The sequence below is a fragment of the Solea senegalensis genome, linkage group LG17 (assembly GCF_019176455.1).
Source record: "Solea senegalensis isolate Sse05_10M linkage group LG17, IFAPA_SoseM_1, whole genome shotgun sequence".
Classification (NCBI taxonomy): Eukaryota; Metazoa; Chordata; class Actinopteri; order Pleuronectiformes; family Soleidae; genus Solea; species Solea senegalensis.
Window position 1 is genome coordinate 11985319 of NC_058037.1, and position 24035 is coordinate 12009353.

At 44.1% G+C, this 24035-nt stretch overlaps 1 protein-coding gene across 6 annotated transcripts in view; it reads right to left on the reverse strand.

The window, feature by feature from the left end:
- stxbp5a (syntaxin binding protein 5a (tomosyn)) overlaps positions 1-23139 on the reverse strand; it is an 82261-nt gene extending 59122 nt beyond the window's left edge. For 3 of the 6 annotated variants that reach the window (XM_044048787.1, XM_044048786.1, XM_044048785.1), the window contains exons 1-3: positions 22437-22700; positions 22085-22229; positions 20135-20232 (exon numbers count right to left, since the gene is read on the reverse strand). In XM_044048787.1, coding sequence (XP_043904722.1) covers positions 20135-20232; positions 22085-22222 — 236 coding nt within the window. In that variant the 5' untranslated portion in view covers positions 22223-22229; positions 22437-22700. Of the gene's footprint in view, positions 1-20134; positions 21704-22084; positions 22230-22436; positions 22702-23045 lie in introns of those variants that run through there. The other 3 variants (XM_044048784.1, XM_044048783.1, XM_044048788.1) reach the window with 3 other exon arrangements.
- Between the last annotated feature and the right edge of the window lie 896 nt (positions 23140-24035).

The following is a 24035-nucleotide window of genomic DNA, read 5'->3' on the forward strand; positions in this document are numbered from 1 at the left end:
TGGAAATGAAAAGAAATACATTTTGGTGAAGAGGAGAGAGATAAAGAGGGGAGAGGAAGAATGAGGGTGAGGCACTAAGAGAAAGCACCAGAAACAGCAAACCGAAGAGCACTGGGTTGCTATGACGTTCAGTCTGAAGTGATGTCAAAGTCGAGCCACTCGTACATCACCGTGCCAGTGAGAGGGGCGGGGCCTCGGGCCTCGGGCATTGGCTGCTCTGCACTGGAACCACAGATCAGGAATGCGGCGATGGAATTTAGGAGGAGGAACAGAAGAAGCAAGGACATAGTCGGCTGGTCAAAGACATGAAAGAAGGAAAGGGAGGAGGACAGGGAAAGTAAGACGGGAGAATTTAGGGATGTCATGAGAACAATAAATCGAACACAGAGTGAGCCTAGAGGTACAGCAAAGCCCCCAAATCACATCAGACACTTACTCAGCATCCACTCGGACATGATCTCCTACAAATCATCCATAACGCTGCGGCACACTTTGACCTCGACCTGCCTGAGTGCTCCCATGTCACCCACCTCCGCTGCCCTCCCATGTGACTGTTTACATCGCGTTTTAAAGGCTGCTGTGGGAGCTGCGTCTCCATCCCTCCGAGCCACAATCCAGCTCCGCACCGTGGCCAGCACTCAGCTATTACCAGGCACTTTGCTCTATCCCTTTCCTCAGTAAGCATTTTGTCAGCCACCCTGACTTGGCACATTTCATATTGCTTCTACTATTTTTTTTTTTTTTTCAACAGCAGTTTTGAAGTGTGTGTGTGTGGGGGAGCTTTTTCCATGTGTCAATAAAAAAAATAAATGTTTATCTGACATAATTCATCCTCCTTAGACTCTAAGGGGTTTTGTAAATAACGTAGATTTGGACACACCGCTGCACGCATTCACGCATTGACGCGGACTGTCGTCCCAACAGTGCAGGTATTAAAGTCTGTCCCTGTGTGTCCACCGGGGACTCGTCCTTACAATGCTGACATGGTTTTCCTGGTTTATAAGAAATGGGAACATGCTTTGGACAAAAAGGGCAGGGCAGTTTTGTTTTTTTTTGTGCTGGAGCATCACACCAGTCAATGGAATCTGAAAACATGCTTGAAACTGCTTTTCAGCTGTCGCTTAGCAACAGCACGGACAATGACTAGCATCCCACCAAGGTGCTGTCAGGCACAGGTCGCCACCCTGCGAGCCTTAGGAACGTTTACATTGCAGCTCTAAACGGGTCCCTGTGACTTGTTCACGTTAATCCCGCCCACCCCCCGCGTCTCCTCCTCCTCTGCTAACGCATTCAGGCAACAACACATACATCAATGACAGAGAGGGCACGAGGGAAGCCGTGCGATTCACGCTCCCCCGTGAATATCAGAGTCCTACATGGGAAAAAAAGAAAAAGACACACGAGTACTGTCGTGCTGAAACACAAGCAAATAAACACGCAACCTGCAGGCACCGACACATAACCAAGAAAAAAGCCCGGAGTTGAGGAAACTGGTGATTCATTTGTTCAACACAGTGCTTGTATAAATAATCTCCCTTGACACATTTGATTTATTACGCAGGCAAACAATTAGACTGTGATGGGGCCGCTGAGTATTTGTCGCTGCCTCAGCTCCCACACAATCACCTTGGAAAGCATTACCACACACACACACACACACACACACACACACACACAACGAGAGACACACACATGCGTCTATTATAGCGCCCCTGTCCCCAAGATTCATCTAATGACATTCTTGACAATGGCCATTTGCTTGGGTGCACACGGTTCAACATTTGTAGTCATTCACACTCTTGTAAAAGACTGAGCCATGTCCGCGTGGTTTCACGAGCAAAGCACCGATTAGGGCCCGAAAGATGCTACAAATGGATGAGTCCTCTGGCGGTTTAAGTGTCTTGACCAAAAAAAAGTGAGATAAATATCAACCGGCGCACCTTCTCAGACTAATATTACACTACCATTCCGTTCCCATGAGGGCTTACATTTTTCCTGCGTGGCCTGTGAGCCCTAAAGGGAAGCAACAACAACGCTGAGACATGGAGAGCTACAGTATGTGGCCAGTTATTACTAGATTCACAACTCTATTAAGAAAAATTGTCTCTGAATTAGTTCTGGGTTAGTGCCAGCACAGGTGATGCAGGCACAGAGGTGATGCACAGTAAAAAATAAATGAATAAATAACATCCCCGCATGCTGTAGGGATGATGTGGATTGTTGGTTCCTGGAACGTGGCCAGTTCTGCCCTGGGGTAGAGTGTTAATAATCCAGGACATCATATAATTTTAGCAGGACAACTCAGCACTGAGTTACTGCAGGCAAATACTCAGATGAGACGGAGGGAGGGAAGAGAGGCACACAACAAAAGTGGAGGGGGGGGGAAGAGGTTTGGAAATTCTTGGCTGAAGGGATGGGAGAGATTGGGAGCAGAGGAGGAGTGAGGATGAGAGTAAAGGGGGTGAACTATGAAATGTAGAGTCAGCAGAACAGCTCGTGGGCCAAACACTGCCTGCAAGAGCATGCACACGAGCAAAAAATGAGAGCTGTCGAAAAAGAAATGTGAGCGAGACGTGAAATTGGATGAGGCCGGGGGGGGTGGGGGGAAGACGAGTGTGACAGAGGAAATCGAGGGAAGTGAATGAAGTCACTAGAGAGGGAGCGACGCCGCGTGAATGGAAAAAGAGAATTACAAATTAATGCACTTCATTTCTGTACTCGTACGTGATTCCGCTACTCAAAAGTGTCAGGCCGCTCTTGTGCGAGCGATGCAAAGCCAATTTAAGGATTACATTGCCAACCAACAACCGCTCGACACACAAAAGTGAGACACGGTCAATGTCTCTTTAAGTGATGAGGAGGTGCACTTCCTGCTTAAAAGGTGACTGTGGTATTATGTTGCCGTCCTGGCAGGAAAACAAGGATTAGGTTTTTTTATCCATTTAAGAAGTTAAAGAAGAAGTTACTGGTGTGTTTTTGTTTGAATTGCTGAAGGCATTTTTCACATCACGTATGTGGGTGATTATATTTTAAACATAAGTCACTCATGGAAAAGTTAGGGACACAAACCGCAACAGACCTTTTATTTTGGGGTTCTGACCTGGTACTGGTTCCTGACTCAGGTTGTTACTGTTTAATCCCAGGGAGTGCACCTTCACTTCTCAGTACCGTCATTTCTAAAGGGTTGAAGAACTGCCAGATATCGAAAGTGAAAAAGGAGCAGAAATTCAAATTTTCGACAGTTCTACAGCCATAAAATCAAAATAAATCCAGGCAGCCTCATTATCTTGATGATCATAAGAGGGTTAAAATAGACTTCTAGCAAACTGGTGTAAAACAGCTATGCCAACAGTCAAACAGTCCATGACACGGACACATTGTGACCGTTAAGTCAATTAAAATAACAGAAATCAACCTAGAAATCACTTCTTGCACACCCAGTGTACACACAAACAACATCTGCGTTCATTCTGTGTCGTCTCCATGATGGGTTTTTGGTTTTTGGATTAACTTTTCTAGGAAACACATCTTAAAGTGACAATTCCACTATGGTTTCAAATCCATCATTATTTGCAACCAAGAACCATGCGCACCTCAAGACATTCTCGTCAAATATAAGCCGTCTCTATTTCTATTTTTAGATCTGATGCAGTATCTCCTCAGTGTATATGCTTTAGCGTTCAATGATGATAAATTAAACATAAACCCCGTCAGGACCAGGTCTCCAAAGGAACACATGTAATTCCTTTGCACGCCGAGCTCGTTGCTCTCTCTCGCCTCATGTGTTCAACTCCCTGCTGTTATTGGACTGCACATATGAAAAGGGCTCACTATGATAATCGAGCGTGTTCAATCCATACACAGATCATCAGACGTTCCAAACAATAGGGTATCTAATGCTCGAGAGTCTACACAGAGAGCAGCACATGCAAAACTCTGCCTGCCATGTGAACGTCATCTCATTGGATGGAAGGAAGAGGGATAAATAAATGCTCTGCACAATTCAGAAATATGAGACCTGATAGAAAACATAGAGGACGTCTAAGTTTTCCAACTTTGAAAGACAAAACTCGAGTGGGCATTATGGGAGAATGACCTAAAGGGAAAACATGGTTCAGCACTACACAGAGAGAAAAGAGAGACAAGCAACTGTGCGACTAAAAGTGTGTAACTGGGTTTCCACCTGTCTATGAATAATGGATGTGGCGAGCATATGCATTTAGATGGTTTTATGTATTACCCACTCAAAGTAGAAGAGAGGATTTTTTTTATATATATATTAGAATGTAACTCGATGCCAAATTAACCTTTAACACATTTACACTGTCAGATTGTGTGTGTGTGTTTGTTGGAACACAAGCACCAAAGAAACACATGCAAACTATAGGACCTTTTTTTATCAGACACTTCTGTTAATCTAATTAATACAGTGCCAGGTACTGCACTGGGTATTAACAGGTGCATTTGGCTATATAAGTGCAGCATTAAACAAACAAAAAAAGTCATTAACCCCTAAGCCTCAAAATGTCCGTCTGGACTTTTTTACTTATTTTAACCCATAAAAAGCCAGAACATGTCCTGTGAATTTTTCCAGAATAACTTTCAATATCTGGCAGTTATTTACTGCATGTTAAAATAGTGTATCAACAATTTAAAATGAAGAAAAACACTGCTGTAGTTGTACATGAACACCACAAATTAAATTTGAAATTTTAACAGTATAACATATATTTAAAATATTATTTGTTTTGAGTTTTTGTCTCAATGTAAAAAACAGGCCAAACTCTCTATTCTCTGGTGACAAAGAAGCTGATTCGCCGGCTTCCTACAACAGCGGGATTAAAATTACCGTAATAACTTCTCAGCTTTCCGAAACCGTTGTGTAATTACGGTAATGCAGTGCGCTTTTGCTAATGTGTTTTCTGTGATATGCTCGGTGTTAAGAGCTAAAAAGTACATCATTTACAAAGCTGAAAATATACCCAACACAGCTATGTTACACTTGTTTCTGGAGCAAACCTCACCATAGTCCCAACACTATCCCCGAGCAAAGAAAGTGTACATACACTATGTGTTGTATTTCTTCCCTCCGCCCTCTGGAACTGATATCAAATAAATCTTTTCAAAAAGGTTAGGACCACAGGAGATTAGCCGCTGCTGGCCTCTAATATGTTTCAATCTAACCAACCCGTGCAAGGCCGGCTCCGGTTTTCAAGGACAGCGGCAGCTAAATCACTTCATGTGGATTAAGAGGGGCAGGTGGGACAGATGGGATACACTTTGTATATCTGCGACTGCCTGAATTTACCTGATTTTTGTGCCTCAAACAGTAAAACACACAAAGTCACAGAACAGACAGAGAGGTCAAATGAAAGCTGCGCTATAATATCGCAGGGAAATCACATCATCACGATGACATTGCAATGACCCATTAAAGCCCTGTAACACGGGCATCTATGGGTATATAAAGATTGATGGATTGAGTTATCTGTACAGCAGTCCCTGCTGAATTCTGTTGTGTCTGCTTTAGGACTAATTAGACACACCCCTGGTACATTGTATGGTTGTCACTTTGCCAGCAGCATGCTGGAGAAGGGCATCTTGCCAAAAGTGTCATGCAGCATATAAAATATTAATCGAATTGCTGTCCTTTGATTAATGCGAGACAGAAGGCCAAGTGTAGCCACTACAGAACTGAAGGCTGCCAGTGCAATTGCACATGTTTATACACAGAGAGGGAAATAAAAACATCTGCATGTTCTTACCACACCTGATGTTTGAGCAAGAAAATCTATGCAGGTTCCAGAGAATAAAACTTCAGGCATGTGCAAGATGAAATTCACAAATATATAGAAATGCTGAGATGAAACTACGGTGGTGTCGCTTTTTAGCAGTGTTGCCTCACAGCGAGGCGGGGCTGGGTTTGATTCCCGGCCTGGGACCCTTCTGTGTGGAGTTTGCCCGTGTCTGTGTGGATTTCCTCATTTCAATGTATGATGACAACAAACAATCCTTTCCTATATCTACTAGGGACGTAGAAAGATATAAATACATTAAACTATTCCATGATGATTCTGTGATGATCCTTTGAAAATTGCCCCTTGCCAATGGAACTGTGTTTAAAATGTGCTTCTACAAAAATGGGACACGCCTTCATCACGGAACAAAACATGACTCTGAGATTCAACGTGCCCATCACGCCTCACCCCATCACAAAGAAACAACAAACTGTGAGCTGTTGTTATATCGCTATCATGGACAATGTGGATTATTATGCAGGCAAAGCCGAGACACGTCAGACAACGTCTTCAACATCTGGCAATATTGGTGGAAATAAATAAATATATTTATCCACTTTATTCTACTCAAAAAAAAAATGCTTCAGAATTAGCTTTAAACAAAGAACATCCGTGTTAGACGCTGCTAATATTAATCGTTTATAAACTATAAAGTGTCTCACTAATCCAAATAATGTAGGGATTATTACAGCTGTTAAACACAGACTGACTGACTGAACAGCATAAAGCGAGAGAGTGACTATGGATTAATGTAGGTGATGCATGAGACTGGATTAAGTAATTCGGGGCTTGTGTAAAAGCATGACGTTGTGTCTGAAATGCGGGATTAATAAAAAAGAAAGTCACACATCAAACAATTAAAACAACAGCAATTTGATGAAGGGCCGCTCGATTAAGGATTATTTGGGTCAAAATTAAAATCAGGATCATTTCAGCGGGACATACCGGAAGTCAGACACCGTTACAACATTAAAAGCGTTATTTTCAGAATAAAAGCCCCCCCTCTGTAATAATTTAGTTTTGATTATTTGGGGGCCGTAATCGTAATCGAGACACAAGTTTAGATTCATTGCACGACCCTACTTCGATGACGTGCATCCACCTGTGCGTTAAGAAAAATGTAAATGTACATTTGTAAATGTAAATGTAAATAAATAGAGACGACGGAGAAGAGACAGACGCACATAATCACATCACATACTATATACAGGCCCTCAGAGGGAGGGGTCTGGTCTGGAGTGAGTACATAGTGCAGCAAAGGCAGTTACATAAGTCAAGAGGATTGTCCCCGTTTATGTGTGTGTGTGTGTGTGTGTGTTCATAGAAATGTGGTGTGCCACGTCGGACAGCACACAGACCAGGATGCATTCTGGTTCATCACTGTGTGACAGGCAGTGAGTGGAAGACACACTAAAAGCACAAAAAGGAAAGAATGTCTTCCTCGCACGGCTGCTAATCCCCCTCTGTTGCCTCTCTGCCTCTCTCGCTCATTCCATATCTGCCATTTTTATCTCTATCACTTCCCTGTTTGATCAATCTCTCTCTCTCCATATTCCCGTCCTCCCTTTTTATTCCACTGCTGTTCCTGGATGTCTGCTGGGTAACCCAACCGTGGCAGTTAATAGTCGACAAACACGTGTGTGCACACACACACACACACACACACACTCTCACACAAACATAAATGGTAATGACACTGCAGACGCTTGTGAGCCATTTGCCTACACGCGTGCATTGCAGTAAAGTGACGGCAGCTCACGGTTACTGTATAGCACATCCCGCCTCATGTGTGTGACGGTGTCTTGTGCGTAAGCAGATTTATTAACAGCATTCTTACAAATGCGTCTTCTCTTTCCAGGTATTCTCAATCCCAGAATTCCAGTCCGGGGCTTGAAACTGCAACGCTAATTCCACACTTTTTAGACCCAGAATGAACAGGACCAAGTGTCACTGGTGGGCACGTAACAAAGAAAAGAATGCAGATATTTCTCAACTCAGGGGAAACTGAGGTTGGGAAGCACAATTTTTCAAAAATCCTACCTCTAGTCTAGTAATACAAAGTTAAATGCAAATCGGTGAATATTCCTTTAATGGTAAATTCTAGAATATATGGATCTGGCCAAAGTTAGCATTATAAATAACTCAGCTGCACATTAACTATGGGGAACAAAGCACTAAAAACATTAAGGATAATACAGCAATACTAAGGAGACCAAAGGAATGAGCGAAAGATTAATCTCAACAAGGATTTACACCTTTTTGACACTGAACGGTTCATCCATAATAATACACCACTTCATAAATGATATGTTACAGTTAGATCATTAAACTGCACGCCACACACAGTCGCCGCAACTACAATCATTCCAAACAGCGTTATTGAAGCAGCTCTGTGGAGATTACGGCGGCATGTAATTTATGTACAGATTCCTGTTAAGTTTAATCATATCTCAATCTTTGCAGAGTTGGATCACATAGTTAATGATACGTGTTTAGATAAGGAAGACACTCTAGTACTGGGCTTAAATCATGACCGATAACAACACTGCAGCAAAAGAATATACAGTGTCTTTAATCCCCACTGCAGTATGTCAAAGAAAGCACAACGGTGATTTTGGTTCCAAATCTCACACTGTTATTTAATATAATGACGTTCAAGTAATCTGTTTGTTCTGTGAAATCAAAGGACACAGTTGGATAAAGCTTTAAAGATCACACCATGTACTGGCTAACACTGTACTCAACCAGATTGATTCAACTTGTAATACTTGTAGTACTTGTAATGCATATCTGCATGGTCTTTCTGAAATAACCTTTATTTTTTTGCAACGATGATGATAAATTAATTAGTGAGAGGAAGATATTTGCTCAAAACAGAAAGCACATCATTGGAACACTGTATTATATATTGGCAACTCCATATTCCCAGTTTTAAAGGCAAATGAAGTAAACAAGTGCTTGATTCTCTCATCGTACTGGCCCACAAGTATGACCGCTCACAAAGAGCACACATACTACACGTGTGTGCACAAGCACACATGCAGTAAATCCACACGCACAGAGAACACAGCCTGCCACAATGGCCTTAGCCATTAAAAATGCATGGCACTGCAGCAACAGTTTGTAAGACGTGCAATCGCTCCCACGGCGTCATTTTTGTATTACACAATATATATAAAAAAACTCTGCCAGTGAAGTATACAGCACAGTAAATGACATTAATGACTTAACAGAGAAAGAGTCACCGCCATGTGCTATCTCTCTGGATTCTAATATTGTCAAGTCTGCGACGGTGCCAGTGAGGGTTAATGTACCCACCGTTGTCCTCCCTCATTGTACTCGGCAATCATCAACACCCGCGTCTAATGTGAAAGCAAAAACATTGCCAAGCGCCAGACAGGAAGAGAAATCAGGCCAATAGAGCCCAATCGAGGCTTAATGGGGGCCTAGTGGCATGGTTAGCCGAGACCTCTAGTGCTGCCTGTACATCATTCACTCCCGTTGACGTCTAGGAGACAGCAAGGGCTTCTGGCTTATCACCCAAATAAGCAGCTCCATCACTGGAATAGAAGCAGCGAGGCATAAGCTACAGAATAGTCTGTTCTTTCACGGGCTGTCCTTGTTGTGAATCAAATCCAGCACAATAGATAAAGGAAGGAGGATCTGCAGACTACGTGGAGGGGATGGGCCGGATCTGTGGAGCTCTGTGAGAAAAGTTGGGTTGATTGAGCTCGGGCAGCAGGCTGCATGAATGCACCGTCAGGAGCCAGTCGCTGCCTTTCCCATCCCTGCAAACCCCGCCCACACAACACCAGGGCTCTGAGTCACGGAGATGAATGGCTGTGAAACACAGGGAAACTTGGCTGGCTCCACATGCAGTCACTCCAACAGCACACTTTACCTTTTTTTTTCTAATTCTTATTCCTCCTCTTCACTTTTCTAAACTTAGATGCAACTTCGTCAGTCTGCGGCGGCTTCATCCCTCCACTCCTCCTGTGTTGCTTTACCTCCCATCTTCCTATAGCTGCAGGGATTCGGGCCTGGTGGTGCTGCACTGAATGACAAACCAAGGACACGTCTGCAGCTCTGTTTTAGGTGTTGGGATCTTTACAGCTCTGCACCGTGTTGATGCTACACAAGAAATTGCTGGTGTTGTTAAAAAAAAGAAGAAAAGAAATAGAAAGCAATACACCCCCTCCTGTCGAGTCTGCCAACTCCCTGTCTGGATGATGCATTCACACAGACACTATGAACTGTAGTGCTTTGTGTCTGGACCTGCAGAAGTGCAACTCCTCGATCTTTTCCTCCATACATCTGAAGACTGGAGACATCTCAACCTTTTTTCTCCCCTCCCCCCACCGTTCCCACATCACAACATAATCCGCATTCTAGTGCAATCAGACAGAGAAGCACAAACAGCCCCTCGGTCAGTCACATTACACACACGAGACGCACATGCTCGACATAACCAGCCTCATGCGCACATAAAAATAAGCCTATATCACACACACCAACTGGCTGAGAGCGGAGGAGGAAGAGGAGGGGGGGGTGGAGGTCTGTGCGCATGACAGCCATGTGGCAGGGCATCACGTCATATGACACATGTGTCTCTTCCCTACAGGGACTCAGCATGACGGCATACAGAAGGGCAGCCTAGAGAGGAGCGGCGGGTGGTAAATATCATCGCAGCTACCAGCAGGGTGGAGGAAGCCAAACGTCAAGATTTGCGTAGCTCTTATTGACAGGCAAAGGCAGTGCCAAGTCCTCGGCACAATCACAGCTTCAGAGAGTTAGAGTTGGTCTCGGACAACAGCTTTACTTTAGAGTCCGTGATAAAAATGCCATCTATAGTGCGAGGCTCAAGTCACTGGGCGGATATTTCTCGAGTCTTCTCTCTTGAGCGGAAGAACATGTTGTTGTTGTTGTTGTTGTGATATTGCTGTCAGCAAGAGGAAGAGCGAGGAAACAGGAAAACACAGAAGACCTATGATGGGCTGTCAGGTCGGAGGGACACAGAAATGATAGATAAAGAGGCAGACCCCAGATGACTTTGTCGATTCAACTCAGCACATGCGCACACTTTGTCCTGGGCGAACCAAAGCTGAAGATGCTTCAAGCAGCAGTTTTTTTTTAAGTGATACATCAAAGATTTGTAATTACATAACAGCCTCACGTCAAGGACAAATCACTATTTCCTGTGCAAGTGCATGAACTTGAAGAATTTTAAATATACATCAACACTGAAAGGCTATCCAGCATCAGCTGGGACTGGCTCCAGATTCCCCCACAATCCTTGGAGCAGGGGTGTCAAACTCATTTTTAGTTCAGGGGCCACAAATAAGTAAAATAATAGCATAATAACCTATGAGCAACAAGAACTCCAAATGTTTCCCTTTGTTTCACATGTAATGAAGTATCTTTTTTACAAAACATTAAGAATAACCTGACATTTCCTGAGGATAATAAGGGCAATTTCAACGATATGATGCCCAAGTTAACCATTATCACATGTGCATTACAACGTAGAGATCGCAGGGGGTCTACAAAAGGTACAAAACATTTAGTCACGGGTGTCTGGAACTGAAAAATATAGTCATTTTCACAAATTCATCATTTGACATAAGGTCTTTAGTGTGCAATACTCCTCTATGGACACTTTTGAATGAAAGCAGAGCTATTTGGAAAATATGTTTATAATATAAATTCCATAACATGCTACCACTATTAGCGTCACTGTCCCTTGTAATCTACTGCAGACAGAGACACTAATATTCCCCAGATGAATTTGATTGAGTTGACTATGTAGAAATGAGCCTTTAGTAAAAAAAACACATGAAAAAGAGAAAAAGACCAGTTGTGTAATACTGGCCTGAAACGTCGAGCTTTACTGCTATAAAACTGTAGAATAATGTGTTTGTGCTTCTGCCAGAACAGATGTTTGACCTGGCTGCACCTTTTACTGGGTGTTAAGTCCTTGCTGTGGCAAACTGCACATAAATATAAAAACCATAGCAAAGGATACACACAAGTGCTGTATGTGTGAAGCTGAAGTCACATACTGTACAGCTCTATCGCTGTGTGCAGGAGACTTGACACACACTCTCACACACACACACAGACAGACACACACACGTCTCTGCACACACAATCGCAGTGACAGGCAATTCCTCAAGGTCTGGTACTTTGGAAGCCTCACGGTCCCTCTGAACTGTGCATGTGTGTGTGTGCGTGCGTGCGTGCGCATGTGTGTGTTTCGAGGACCTTGCAGACAGAGTGAGTGAGTGTATAGATTTTAGTAAGGTCATAACCAACCATTTACACAGCCCACGGCCATTAGGTGCTCACAGTTTGTTGCCTGCACGGCGTTAAACCAGGACAGTCTCTGTCTCCTCACACACCTGTTCTACAATTTAGGTATGCACAAAGTGTGTGCCTCGCAAGCTCTACGCTAATATAAATCAGGTCTGAGTTTCAAATCAAACTGAAAATGATGCACTGAAAAGAAATAGGAGAGCACGGCTCTATGGTGGCGGTGTTAAGTGGAGGACTATGGAGACACTTCATTTATTTATGCATGCCTTTAAAATTAGAACAGGAAAGAAAAGTCAACTCAGTAATCAACTCAAGTCGTTTGAGTTTCCAGGGTTTTATAACATGAGGGTTTTGCTGCTTTTCCTTTCTTTTCTTTTTTTAAGTATTGCATATTAAAATCTGTGGGTTATGGTCTGCTTATGCAGGGATAAACATTTTAATTTTAGCTTCTCACAGAGTGATGTGCTCATGTAAATGTACTGTAATATAGTGATTATATGTTTACAATAGATAGTTTAATTGCTCCATGTCCTGTAGAGAATGTTACTTTGGAAACAAAGTGGATTATTGGCATGTTGTCTGAGGGTTAAAACATGAAGTCTTACCTAGGTTTTTAGTGTCTAGTCAGACAGTTGGGACTCAGAAAACAAGCTTATGTAGGGAAGGCGCTATTCAAGTACACTCTTGAGTACAAAAACAAGTATTAAATGGCATAGCAACAGACACCAACCAATGGGAGGAGGCTAGTTTATTAGCCCACGATTTACCTGTAATCAGGATTTTGGGAAAAAGCTTTACATGGAGGGTCACTTTAGCCTTTAAATCCTCTGCTACAATGTACGTGGACTCAGATTTTCATGCTTTAAAGTACCAATGAAGAACAAGTGAATCCCTTTTATAAAACCCATTATATTCTCAACGACATTACGAACACACTAAACCAGGCAGACAAGTAACACTACATGTATGATCTGATTAAATACTTGCACGCATCACTGCTTCGAAAGTAATGACTTTACAGTAAAGCTCTGCAATTTCTTATCATGTGAGGTTAAGATTATATGCTGCGCAGTATAACACGGGAGATGAGAGAGAAACTTAGGAGCAAGTAGTAAACAATAAATACACATAATGATACAGGGGCTTATGTGGCGACAGTATAGGCTCTTGGGAGCGGAGGGGTTACAAAAAGAAATGATAAGAAAACATATTAAACATTAAAACATGGAGGGAGCAGAGCCCCTAGAGAGTGGGGAGAAGATTACCTACAGTAGCTGCACAAAAATAATGAGCTGCAGAGAATCAGCAGGAGGACCAGGAGCACAAAAACACTAAATCCCATTAGAAAAATCCTGCATTCCTAAAAGAACAAAACAATTATATCCCTGGGAATGTGAATTACACAAGAGTGGAAAGGGGTAAACATATAGTGCAAGAGAGAATAAAAAACAGGGAGGAATACTTCAATCACAGACCCTATATAGACCTGGAGGTCACATGAAGGGCAGGGCAAAAAGCAAGATTAGAAAAATGTGTGTGTGCTTCACGGCGTCCTGGGCGCCAGTCGCCTTTACAGGCACCACAGGGGCGGTGCCAACGTGACAGCACAAGTTAGACTCAACAATGCCACACTTCAACACCTCACAACATCAAAGTTAAAAACCCCAGTGTCAGCGATTCACACAAATATTTTTCAAACAGGACGGCCTCTCTTCTTCTTCTTCTTTTTTTTGTCTATTCTTAGCTGATGAAACGCAGGATTCTCGATCACTCGCGGTGAAGCCTTTAAAGTCAAACCAGGGCACCTTGAGACAAAAACACTGCATCATACTCCGTCTCCTGCTGTGGGAGGAAAGGAGTGAAGTTCACAGACAGCTACAGTCCAGGACCTGTGGTCGAACTCGTGCTTACACACCAGATGTCTCATCTCAACTCTCTCCAAGCTGTGCACACTCAAGGTAATTGAAAGGCACCGCATTCTCCTCCGACCTCAACAATGGCTTTAATTCGATCTCACCCGGCCAACTCTCTGTCAGTGTCACGTATGAGCCGGCAAATTCACCGAGACACTGGATTTACAGCACATATCATCATATGATGATATGATATTTACATGGACAGTCGCTACATGCCAAAGTAGCAGCAACTTGTACTCAGTCATCAAACTGAACACTCACTTATTTAAAAGACAAATGGTAAAGTGCATCATTTGTTTTAATTCGACAGTTGTAAAGGAATCGCTGGTAATATGCTCCGAGAAGTGAAGCATTTAGTCTTCAAGGAATTAAAGAAAGCGTCGTCGTAATTAAAAACTCAGACTCACAAATGAACCGCAATAGCTAATCAATAGGAGGCATCGTGTTACCACACACACATACACACACACACACACACACACACACACGGCATACACATCCCATAACTACTGCATCAGACAGCGCGACACAGAGAATCCAATAAAGAACGCTGGTTCATTTGCTTTAGAAACTTGACTCTTTATGATGAGGGACCTCTGTGGTGTGGGAACTAGACACTGGTCACAAGAGTGCTGTTACAGTGGAGGACCATATTGACCAGGAACAAGACGAGTGTAAATCAATACATAAAAAGGAACACGGTCCTCACAAGTGGCCACAGAAACGCTGAAAAGGCGCTCGTTTGAAGCAAAGCAGATCATAAATCACACCGGGGCCGACAGCATTGTGCGTGCATTGTGGAATGGACTCGGCAAGACTGACAACACGATGGTTATGCAGGAGCTCAAACCTTAAACCATTGTAAAATCACCACCCTCAGGAATAACAAAACCTGAAAGAATCATTCTGTTGTTGTTTTTTTATACAAATTAGGTACTTTTTTCCCATCGCTTGGGCTATTGTTTCTACTTAATCTAAAATAAAATAAAAAAGGCACTGCGCTAGCAAGTCAGCATTGTTAAAACGATGATCAGACATGATGTAAGCAAGAAAGTTTAACCAGACTCTAGAAGACGGTGTGCCTGAAAGACTGAGATTAAGCACTGGCCTCTATATCATCTGCAAAACAAAGCCTCCGGTGCAGCAGCATCCGGTATCAGGCCTCACGTCAGGTTGGAAAGTAATTTCCGTAATGTTGAGTTTACTTTGGAATGATGTTGCCTAATTAGCACTTCAAAACATTGTGACAAGCAATTCCGGAGCAGCAAACACAGCAGCGCCTGATTTGCTTGATCAAAACACAGGAGCTTCACTCGTCAGATTCGAGCCAAGCATCAACCACTGCAGCAGATATATATATATCTATATATATATATAGATATATATATACATACATATAAACGTACATATGTACATATATGCCCTCTAAGTGTGGAAACCTGAACCAATTTATTCTCTCTCCAGACCACATGACACTGTATATTTACAATGACCCACTCAAGCGTTGACTGCCATCTGTTGGGAATAATTAGTGCACAGGTTGGTGACCTCTAAGCCATTGTTGCTCTGTATCTCTCTCTCACACACACATTATGTACAGCTTGTTTTCTATTATTTTTATGTATACACTGATGAGAAATGGAGGAAAATCAATGTTATCAGTCTATGCACACACACATACACACAGAAAAAACTTCAATCAGATGCAGCAAGTTGACTGAATTTCCAGATATTTTCCCGTCTCTTGCCCACACTTATTGTTCTGTGAAAAGTGAAATAAGGTCGTCTGGGATGAGAGACTAATCCATCTTGATTCTGCACGACGCCTCCACGCCCCATATGCTACTGCAAGCTAACCCCGCTACCAACTGACCCAGGAACGACTTTTCCTGGAGATTTCAACACAGACCCCAAAAAAAAAAACACTGCTCACACAATATACACAGTGGCATCAGGCAGCAGAAGAGGCTTAACTCCTTTGATGAGACCGCCGCCGCCTCTATCAGCGCCTTCTTCGCGGGGCACAAATCTCCGGCACATTATTACATAAACCGAGTCACAACACACACACACACACACACACACACACACACACACACACACACACACACACACTCGGGCCTGAGCTGCCCTGTAAAACTGCCTTCTACAAGAGTCAACTTACAACAATCCCGTCAAGAATAACGCAAGATGAGGACAAAGATACGACAAAACAGATCTGTAAGCTTTGCACTCTTGAAGCAATGAACTAGAAAGAGAGCTCCATGCAAAGGACTGTTTCACACAATTTCCTATCCCTCTGTCGCTAAAGATACTGAAGAATTTGTAAACAAAATTAAAATGATTGATTAAACACAGAAGTGTATGTCGTGGTAGAATTTCTAAACAGTGAATATATTGAAATTCCCATCACAATATGCAATCAGGTGCTCTGAACACCTTCTTTTTCCTCACTTAAAAGTATCTCCACTCATTTTTCAAGATTCTTCCTGTGGCTGTAGACAAAACTTTAAAGGGTTCGCAGTTATTACCGAAGGCAGATTAATGATGAAGATGAAAATCTGCACCAGGCTGCTGTCAGTCAGAGAGAGAGAGCAAGACTGTTCTGCAAGAAGCTACGTGAGCGAGTGTAAATGTGTGTGATCCTAGTTATTTCTGCATGCATGTCACTGCACAGTATTTCTTTTTGTGGGCATGTCCTCCACTAACATTTTTAAGTCATCCATCATTAGATGTCCGCGTGTGTGTGCCCCCACTGGCATGTGTGGCCCATGTTGTCCCGCGCCTGTCGATGATATAATCTGGCAGAGCATAGAGTGACAATTTGATCTATCGATCAGCGTCTTGCTCGCTCACAGGGAATGTCTGAGTTATAGCACTGCCATTTGTCGCGGCCCCCGCCAGTGAGGAGCCGGCTCTCTTGGGAGGTGAGCACCGCCGCAGAACGCCCAAAAACCACACACACACACACACGCACACGCACACACACACACACACACACACACAGAGAGACACAGAGACACATACACATTCAAATGTGGCATTAATAATGACACGCTGCCAAAAATCGGCTAAGTGCCATTATTCCTCCCAAGCAGTGACAAACTCTCCCGTTAACACAGTAAAGTGCATTACGCAGAGCTCTACAAAAAAAAAAAACCTGTTTATTTCCTCTAACATTACGCCTCAGAACACACACAAGGATCCAGTCGGTTATTGCTGTTTATTTCAAAGCCAGTGCCAATAACAATAATGACTCACTCTTCCACACCTTAAGTGTTGTTTAACATGTGCAGCAACAACTTTGTCCAACGAAAACACAACTCACTTAAAACTGTTCAAAGAATAATGTCAAGAATGGCTTTTCCACGGCCTTTGATACAGGATATATGTTACATTGAAAAGGTGAAGCTTATCAGGACTTAAAGTAGCATTGTGTTGAACTAGCCCTACTTTTTTGGTCTTAAATCCCTGTTTTCTTCCACTACACCACATGGTTGGTATAGTGGTTAGCACTCTTGCCTTCGCAGCAAGAAGACCGTGCATGTATTTTTTCCGGTTTCCTCCCACAGTCCAAAAACATGCAATATGGGGATTAGGTCAATTGGACACTCTAAATTGACCGTGGATGTGAGAGTGGATGTTGTTGGTATTTATATGTGTCCCTGTGGTGGACTGGCGGTGTATCCCGCCCATCGCCCTATGTCAGCAGAGATTGGCACAGCTGCCTCCGTGACCCTCCTGTGGAGGATAAAGCGGTAGATGAGGGAGGGAGGGATGGATGGATGGATGGATGGATGGATGGATCCCTCTTTACGGTACAAGCTCACCTCTGTGTCAACAACCTGCCACTGATGTTTAAATGACATCAGCGCAAAGAATTTAAGTCTGCCGTCCATCTATCTGCAAACCAAACCGGAATTGGTCACCAACACTGCATTTTTGCTTACATGTATGCTACAATTTAGTGAACTTGTTTACTAAATGCTCAAGACAAGCGTGTGTGTGTGTGTGCGTGTGTGTGTCTCAGTGCATTACCATACACAGATCAATAATGGTTCTATTCCTAGCCATTAGATCTTAAGCAGGGGGATAGCCTGTCTCTCTCTCACACACACATATCTATCGGCCTGTCCTCTCCACTGGTTCTCCTGCCAAACCCCTCTCTCTCTTCACTCCTCTTCTGTCCCTCCTCTAGACAACACCAAAGGGACAATGTCATCGACCCAGCTGGATAATGGAGGCAGCAGCAGCAGCAGCAGCAGCAGCAGAGTCAGTGGTGAGCATCAAACAGGAGACAGTTTTGGGGGATCACAGAAATGACTGGGCTTCATGGCTGGATGGATCAACCATGTCCTCAGAGGAGTCACTCACACTCTCACACACAGCGACATGTATGCACACACACACACACACACACACACACACACTCCTCCTGTGCCTGCTGTAATTCTCCGTCCTCTGCCACGCTGCCAGACTGAGGCCCTTGATCTGCCACTTCCTGTAATCCTCCATGGGACAGTGGTGCAGCCAAATGTTCTGGCAAGGCAGCGAGGCAAACAGGCACAAATATCCACAGACATGCACTAACATCAACAACTCTTGGTTGCCACCAACTGCAAACAGCATCACTTCCAGGACATAGATGTAGGTCCTGTGGCGCACTATGGCTGCACTCTGAAACGCATCATACATAACCCTAGGAGCTGCAGCATGGCAACGCAAAAACCGTGAGTCATAAAATCTCCATAACGATCTGTGCCACGCTGGTATCATTGCCATCAGATAAAGAAACAGGGCTGACTGTGTAGCAAATGACAGGGGAGGAAAAACCATCATGACAAATAAATGGACGACTCCCAACTCACCGTCCCTCTGACTCAGATAAGACTCTATCAGATCCACATCACTCACACACAGATTACACTGTTCATTCAATTTCAAAGTGACCAGCTTCAGCTGAGCTAGCAGGAGCCACCTGACAAGAACCAGGGAGAATGCAAGCTTACCCTAGGCTGTTTAGTTATGGGATACCTATATGCCTCAAGTACAGCTTTTCCTTACAGAGTTTATCAAAGGAGTTATGCACCAACCAGGACATAAGCCCCATTAATCTTATTCACCAGTTACAGCATCTGCCCCAACATTGTATGTCCACCAGAGGAAGGATTTCATCTTATATCTATAATAATACATGCATGCGACTGGCAGAATAGGCTCTGCTTGGGATGATGATATGCATGTATTCTGTTGAATCTGTAAATCTTTAGGAACATTTCAGGATTATCTCCCGTGTCTTTCTCAGTCTGTCAGGAAAAACCACACTAAAGACAGAAAGACTGCCCACCGTTGTCTTTTTATAAGTCTGCCAAAAGTAGCTTGGTACATTCTGCTCTGCCAGCGACTCTGCGAGAGTCTCCGTTTATATCCTCACCTTTCCAGCGCAGGTGAGCAAGACTGAGTCACAACTATAGCTGCCAGCAGGTGGGAACGAGGGACGGACAGGCCGACAGCTCTTCATCACACAATAATGAGCTGGCAAAGGTTGTCGGACAGGCAGGAGAACACATGGAGGACCAGTAAAAGCAACCTGACAAAGGCGCACTCGCGGGCGTTCTCTGAAGCTATACGACTCCCCGTGGTGCCATTTTGCACCAAGCTGTTGTCCCTGTTTGTGTTAACATCCTCATACTGCAAGAAGGCTAATGCGAGTTACCTCTACTACATAGTTTAATCTGTGGACTTTCTCGAAGTGCGTTCTTGGGCGAGCAAATACGCTACGCAGCTACGATGTGGAACGCAATAGAGATTCAGCTGAGTATGTTGTTGGTCGTTGTAGAACTGTAACTTCAAAGCATTGCCAAAGGTGCTTTGAGTGATATTTCACCATGTGACAACATCTGCGTTGGGTTAAAAACAACCAGCAAGCTGTCAGCTCTTAAAAAGGACTACCAAAAACTCTTCACAAAATACACTGAAAACTCAATGGCAGCTCAGACATTTGTTCCCTTACCTGCTGCTGCTGCCTCCCAGGGATGCAGCTGCCCAGAGGAGCTGCCACAGGCCACAGCGACCTATAACAACTCAGGGAAAACTAAGAAAGGATACAATCTGAGAGCTCCACTCTGGGTGCCGATGGCCAGTATCTTCTGCACAGGGTCAAAAGCCATGGCCGACGGCTGATAGGGGAACCCATGACGGACAGTCTGTGAGGAAAACAGGGAAAAAATGAATGTGTTGAAGAGACATACAAATATAGGGGCGTTGTTTTGTCAGAGGATGTCACACAATTTGATTTGTGTGAACATCATATAGCTCAGACAGAAGTGTTGAAGCAGACACATAAAGCCTACATTTTTGCTGACAAGAGAAAAGGAAAGCAAGAAAACAAACGTGTGTCTACCCTGTTTTTTGTTTTCGCGAGAGCCTGATATTTGTCATCACTATTTAGGATCTTTTTATAATTGCGGGGCCTATTTTGAGACTCCATCTCTCTCACTTCTCCGTTTCATCTCGTTTTACTTCTCTCACTCCCTCCACCCACGTGAAGTCGTGATTACACTGAAGTCTGGGAATAATACATACAGAAAGCATGTCGATAAGGAGCAATTTCTTGCATTGTACTTCGGAAGATATTCCTTGACCCACGTTTTTGTTTTGTTTTTGTTTTTTTTGTTTTTTTTATTTATGTCCACCCTGATTTGCGCGTGTGACTGTGGCTTAATGGCATCAGTCAGCCAGTGGTGGGCTGTTGGATTTGTTTGTTTAGCAGCAGAAGGCTAAAGCGCGTTACATAAGAAGCACTCAGTGCAGCAGAAACACCTGTCTTCCTCACAGAGAAACATTACAGTGTGAGTCTCCGTCCAGACAGACTGTGGAGGTGCAGCAGTGCTTTGGAGAGAGACTTCAATCAGATGCCCGGCTGTTGCTGTAGCTGTTGATGGACACATCAAGGCTGCAGTAGCAATCAAACCTGAAATCTCTCTGCTGGGTTTTTCTAGGCACTAAACCAAACTATCCCCTAAGCCCTAACGTGTGTGGACTCTTCTTTATGCTGCCTAAGTTTTCTACTTATTACCCCAGGCACTCGTAAAATATTACTTCTGACCACTCTTATGATGATAAAAAAAAAAAGTTTATCCGTCGTACACTTTCACACAATAGTAAAAGGCAACAGAAACAATGATAAAACTTCCATGACTGTGACCTCCAGACTCACAGAGAACCTGTCGTGTCAGATCAATGACACAGGCACCTGGTTCCAAATGAGCATGCACAGCCTTGATATTAAACAACAATCACTTCATGCTGCTATTGAGACGTTTAACACTATGGTGAGTTAAGGCTGCATAGCATGCAAATTGAGTGTTAAATCAACCTCATGCAGGGTTGTGGCAAAATCAGACAAGAGGAGGGGAAGCTATTTTTTTCCCCCCTTCCAAACAGGCGCCACCAGTCCTTAATGGATCAATAAAGTGGGGGGTAAAGTGGTGTGTGTGGAGGGGAGGGGGGTGAGAGAGAGAGAGAGAGGTGGCATCGACCAGAAACCACCGTTTTACTAATCCAAACCCAGCCTATTATGCAAGAGGGGATCAGTTTGGCCCAACCCCTCCATATGACAGTTCATGCCAGGCGCACACATTTCCACAGAGGGTAGTGGTCCTCCTTCATCACACACTGTAACACAACAACAAAAACATATAGGAACTTGTGTCTTCTCCTGTCGCCACAGTAGAAAGACAAGGTTATACGGAGTGCCATGCCATTGGAAAAGGAACCAATGCTGATCTGATGGGATCCAAAACCCATCAGATCAGCATTGTATGTTACAGCAGTTTTAGAAGAGGAGGAACACAGAGAGGAAAAAAAGACTCTGCACACACACCTGCTGTGTCCTCCTGTGACGGCTGGATATGCGCATCACAAACTGAATAATGAAGAAACTACATGTGGAGGACATGCGGGGGGGGGAGAAGGGGAGGAGGAGGAGGAGGAGAGAGGAGGAGGGGGGTCGATGGTGAATGCAATGGCAGGGCAAAAATCACGAGTGTCGCCAACCTTGCAGAGCTGGAAATGGTCGGACTGGAGGGTCTCCTGGATCAGATGGTTCTCCTGTGGTCCCACTTGGACCGACGGGGCGGAGGAGGAGACCTCTTTCAAACCGTCCAGCACCTTCCTGATGTTGAACTTCTTCATTTTCAGACTGCGGAGCACAGAATGGAGATCACCCGCAGAAGATACAGGAGATAGCTACTTTCTCTCTCTCTCTCTCTCTCACTCTCTCTCTCTCTCTCTCTTACACACACACACATACACACGCTTTCCCTCTCTCCCTCTCTCTGTCTGTCTGTCTATCGCTCTCTCTCTCTCTCTCTCTCTCTCTCTCTCTGAATTCCTGTGTAAATCTCACATTTTAGTAATGGCTTTTTATCGCAGGCTCCATGATGGAAGGCTCAGGTGCACTCTGCTCCACTGGGGGCTCCCGCGCTCCTTGACGCGAAATTTCGGAGACGCGCTGCTGGGGATGTTGGTGCGTCGGTGTAATTCACTCGGAGTCCGTGCTGTGCCACACTGCGTCTTGGTGGCTCCGCTCTCTTCCTCTCGGCTCAGGCTCAGGCTGCCCTCCCCTCCCCTACTTTGTGAGCCGTGCGCGCCGCTCAGCCAAGGCGGAAACGCAGAGCAGCGGTGGCGGCGCTGCTGCTGCTGCTGCTGACGCTCCTGCGCATGTCTGACAGAGCAGAGGCTTCGACACAAATCCTGCTACCTTGCCAGCCTTCTCTCTCTCTCTCCCCCCTCTCTCTCCCGTTTCTTTCATCTCCCCCTCCCTCACTCTCTCCTCTCTCTCTCTCACGCACACATAGGTCTAGAGCCACTGCACCTGGTGATGCTGGTGGTGTTGGGATGCTGCAACGTATGTGTGTGTGTGTGTGTGTGAGGGGGGTGAGAGAGAGACCAGCAAGCAGACACACCTGACTCAGTCTCATTCTTTCCACTGCACCCTCGCCCTCATCCTCCCCACCTCTGTCAGTGTGCTTGCATGGAAGCATATCGAATCCCCCTCCACTGCAATGGATGGTGGAGATTGCTCATTGCACGGTTTTCATGTTGTCAGAGTGCTTTTTCTTTCCTTTCTTTCCTGAAAAATAAATTATTTTTTTTAGGGTTAGTTTTCAGACCATAAGAATAACCCTATAATGTCCTATGTACAGTACGTTAGGCAAGGACCTTGCTTCACAGAGGCTGCCATCTTGAACAGAACAGAACCAGATGTGTTGTGAAGCAGAGGTTTGCCACACAAACCGAATGCATACAACAAATCCACAACACCTGTATCTAGGAGAACCTCGTCAGGTGACGAACACGCCGCCCCGTCATCCACTTTCAAAAGGACCTGTGTGTCTAAATGTCTAAAACTGATCATGCTGGGTGAATTTAAATTTTAAAAGGACAGAGACAGGCGTTCTCTCGATGGATGTAGCTGCTCTAATTGTAATTAGTGACCTGTTTGCTTGTGTTGTGGTGGTGGTTTTCTGTATTTTCTTTTAATCTCAATGAGACTTTCCTTACCTGGTTAAATCATCTTCTTCCGCTTTATCCTCCACATGAGGAGGGTCGCAGGGGTCACATCCTGGACAGATCACCAGTCCATCACAGGGACACATACAGAGACAAACAACCACTAACTCTCACACAGGGAGAACATGCAAACTCCATGCAGAAAGGCCATATGTATATACATATATATGCCACCGTAGTTCCCTGATGTGCTTTGGAAAGGGACAGGTAAATAGAGGAGTCCGCTGTTTGTTGCGGTCTCATCATTAGATGTCACACTGGACCTTTAAAGTAAAAAAGGGTAAAAGAAAATCATCAATCTTTCCATTAACTGACTTCATATTTGACATAATCTCCTGACCCATATTTGAAAAGAAAAAAAAGAAAAAAAAAAGAGCTATCATAGCACACGGCGATGCTTCCAGCTCCTTTTGCAGGGAAGCGGCCCATAAAA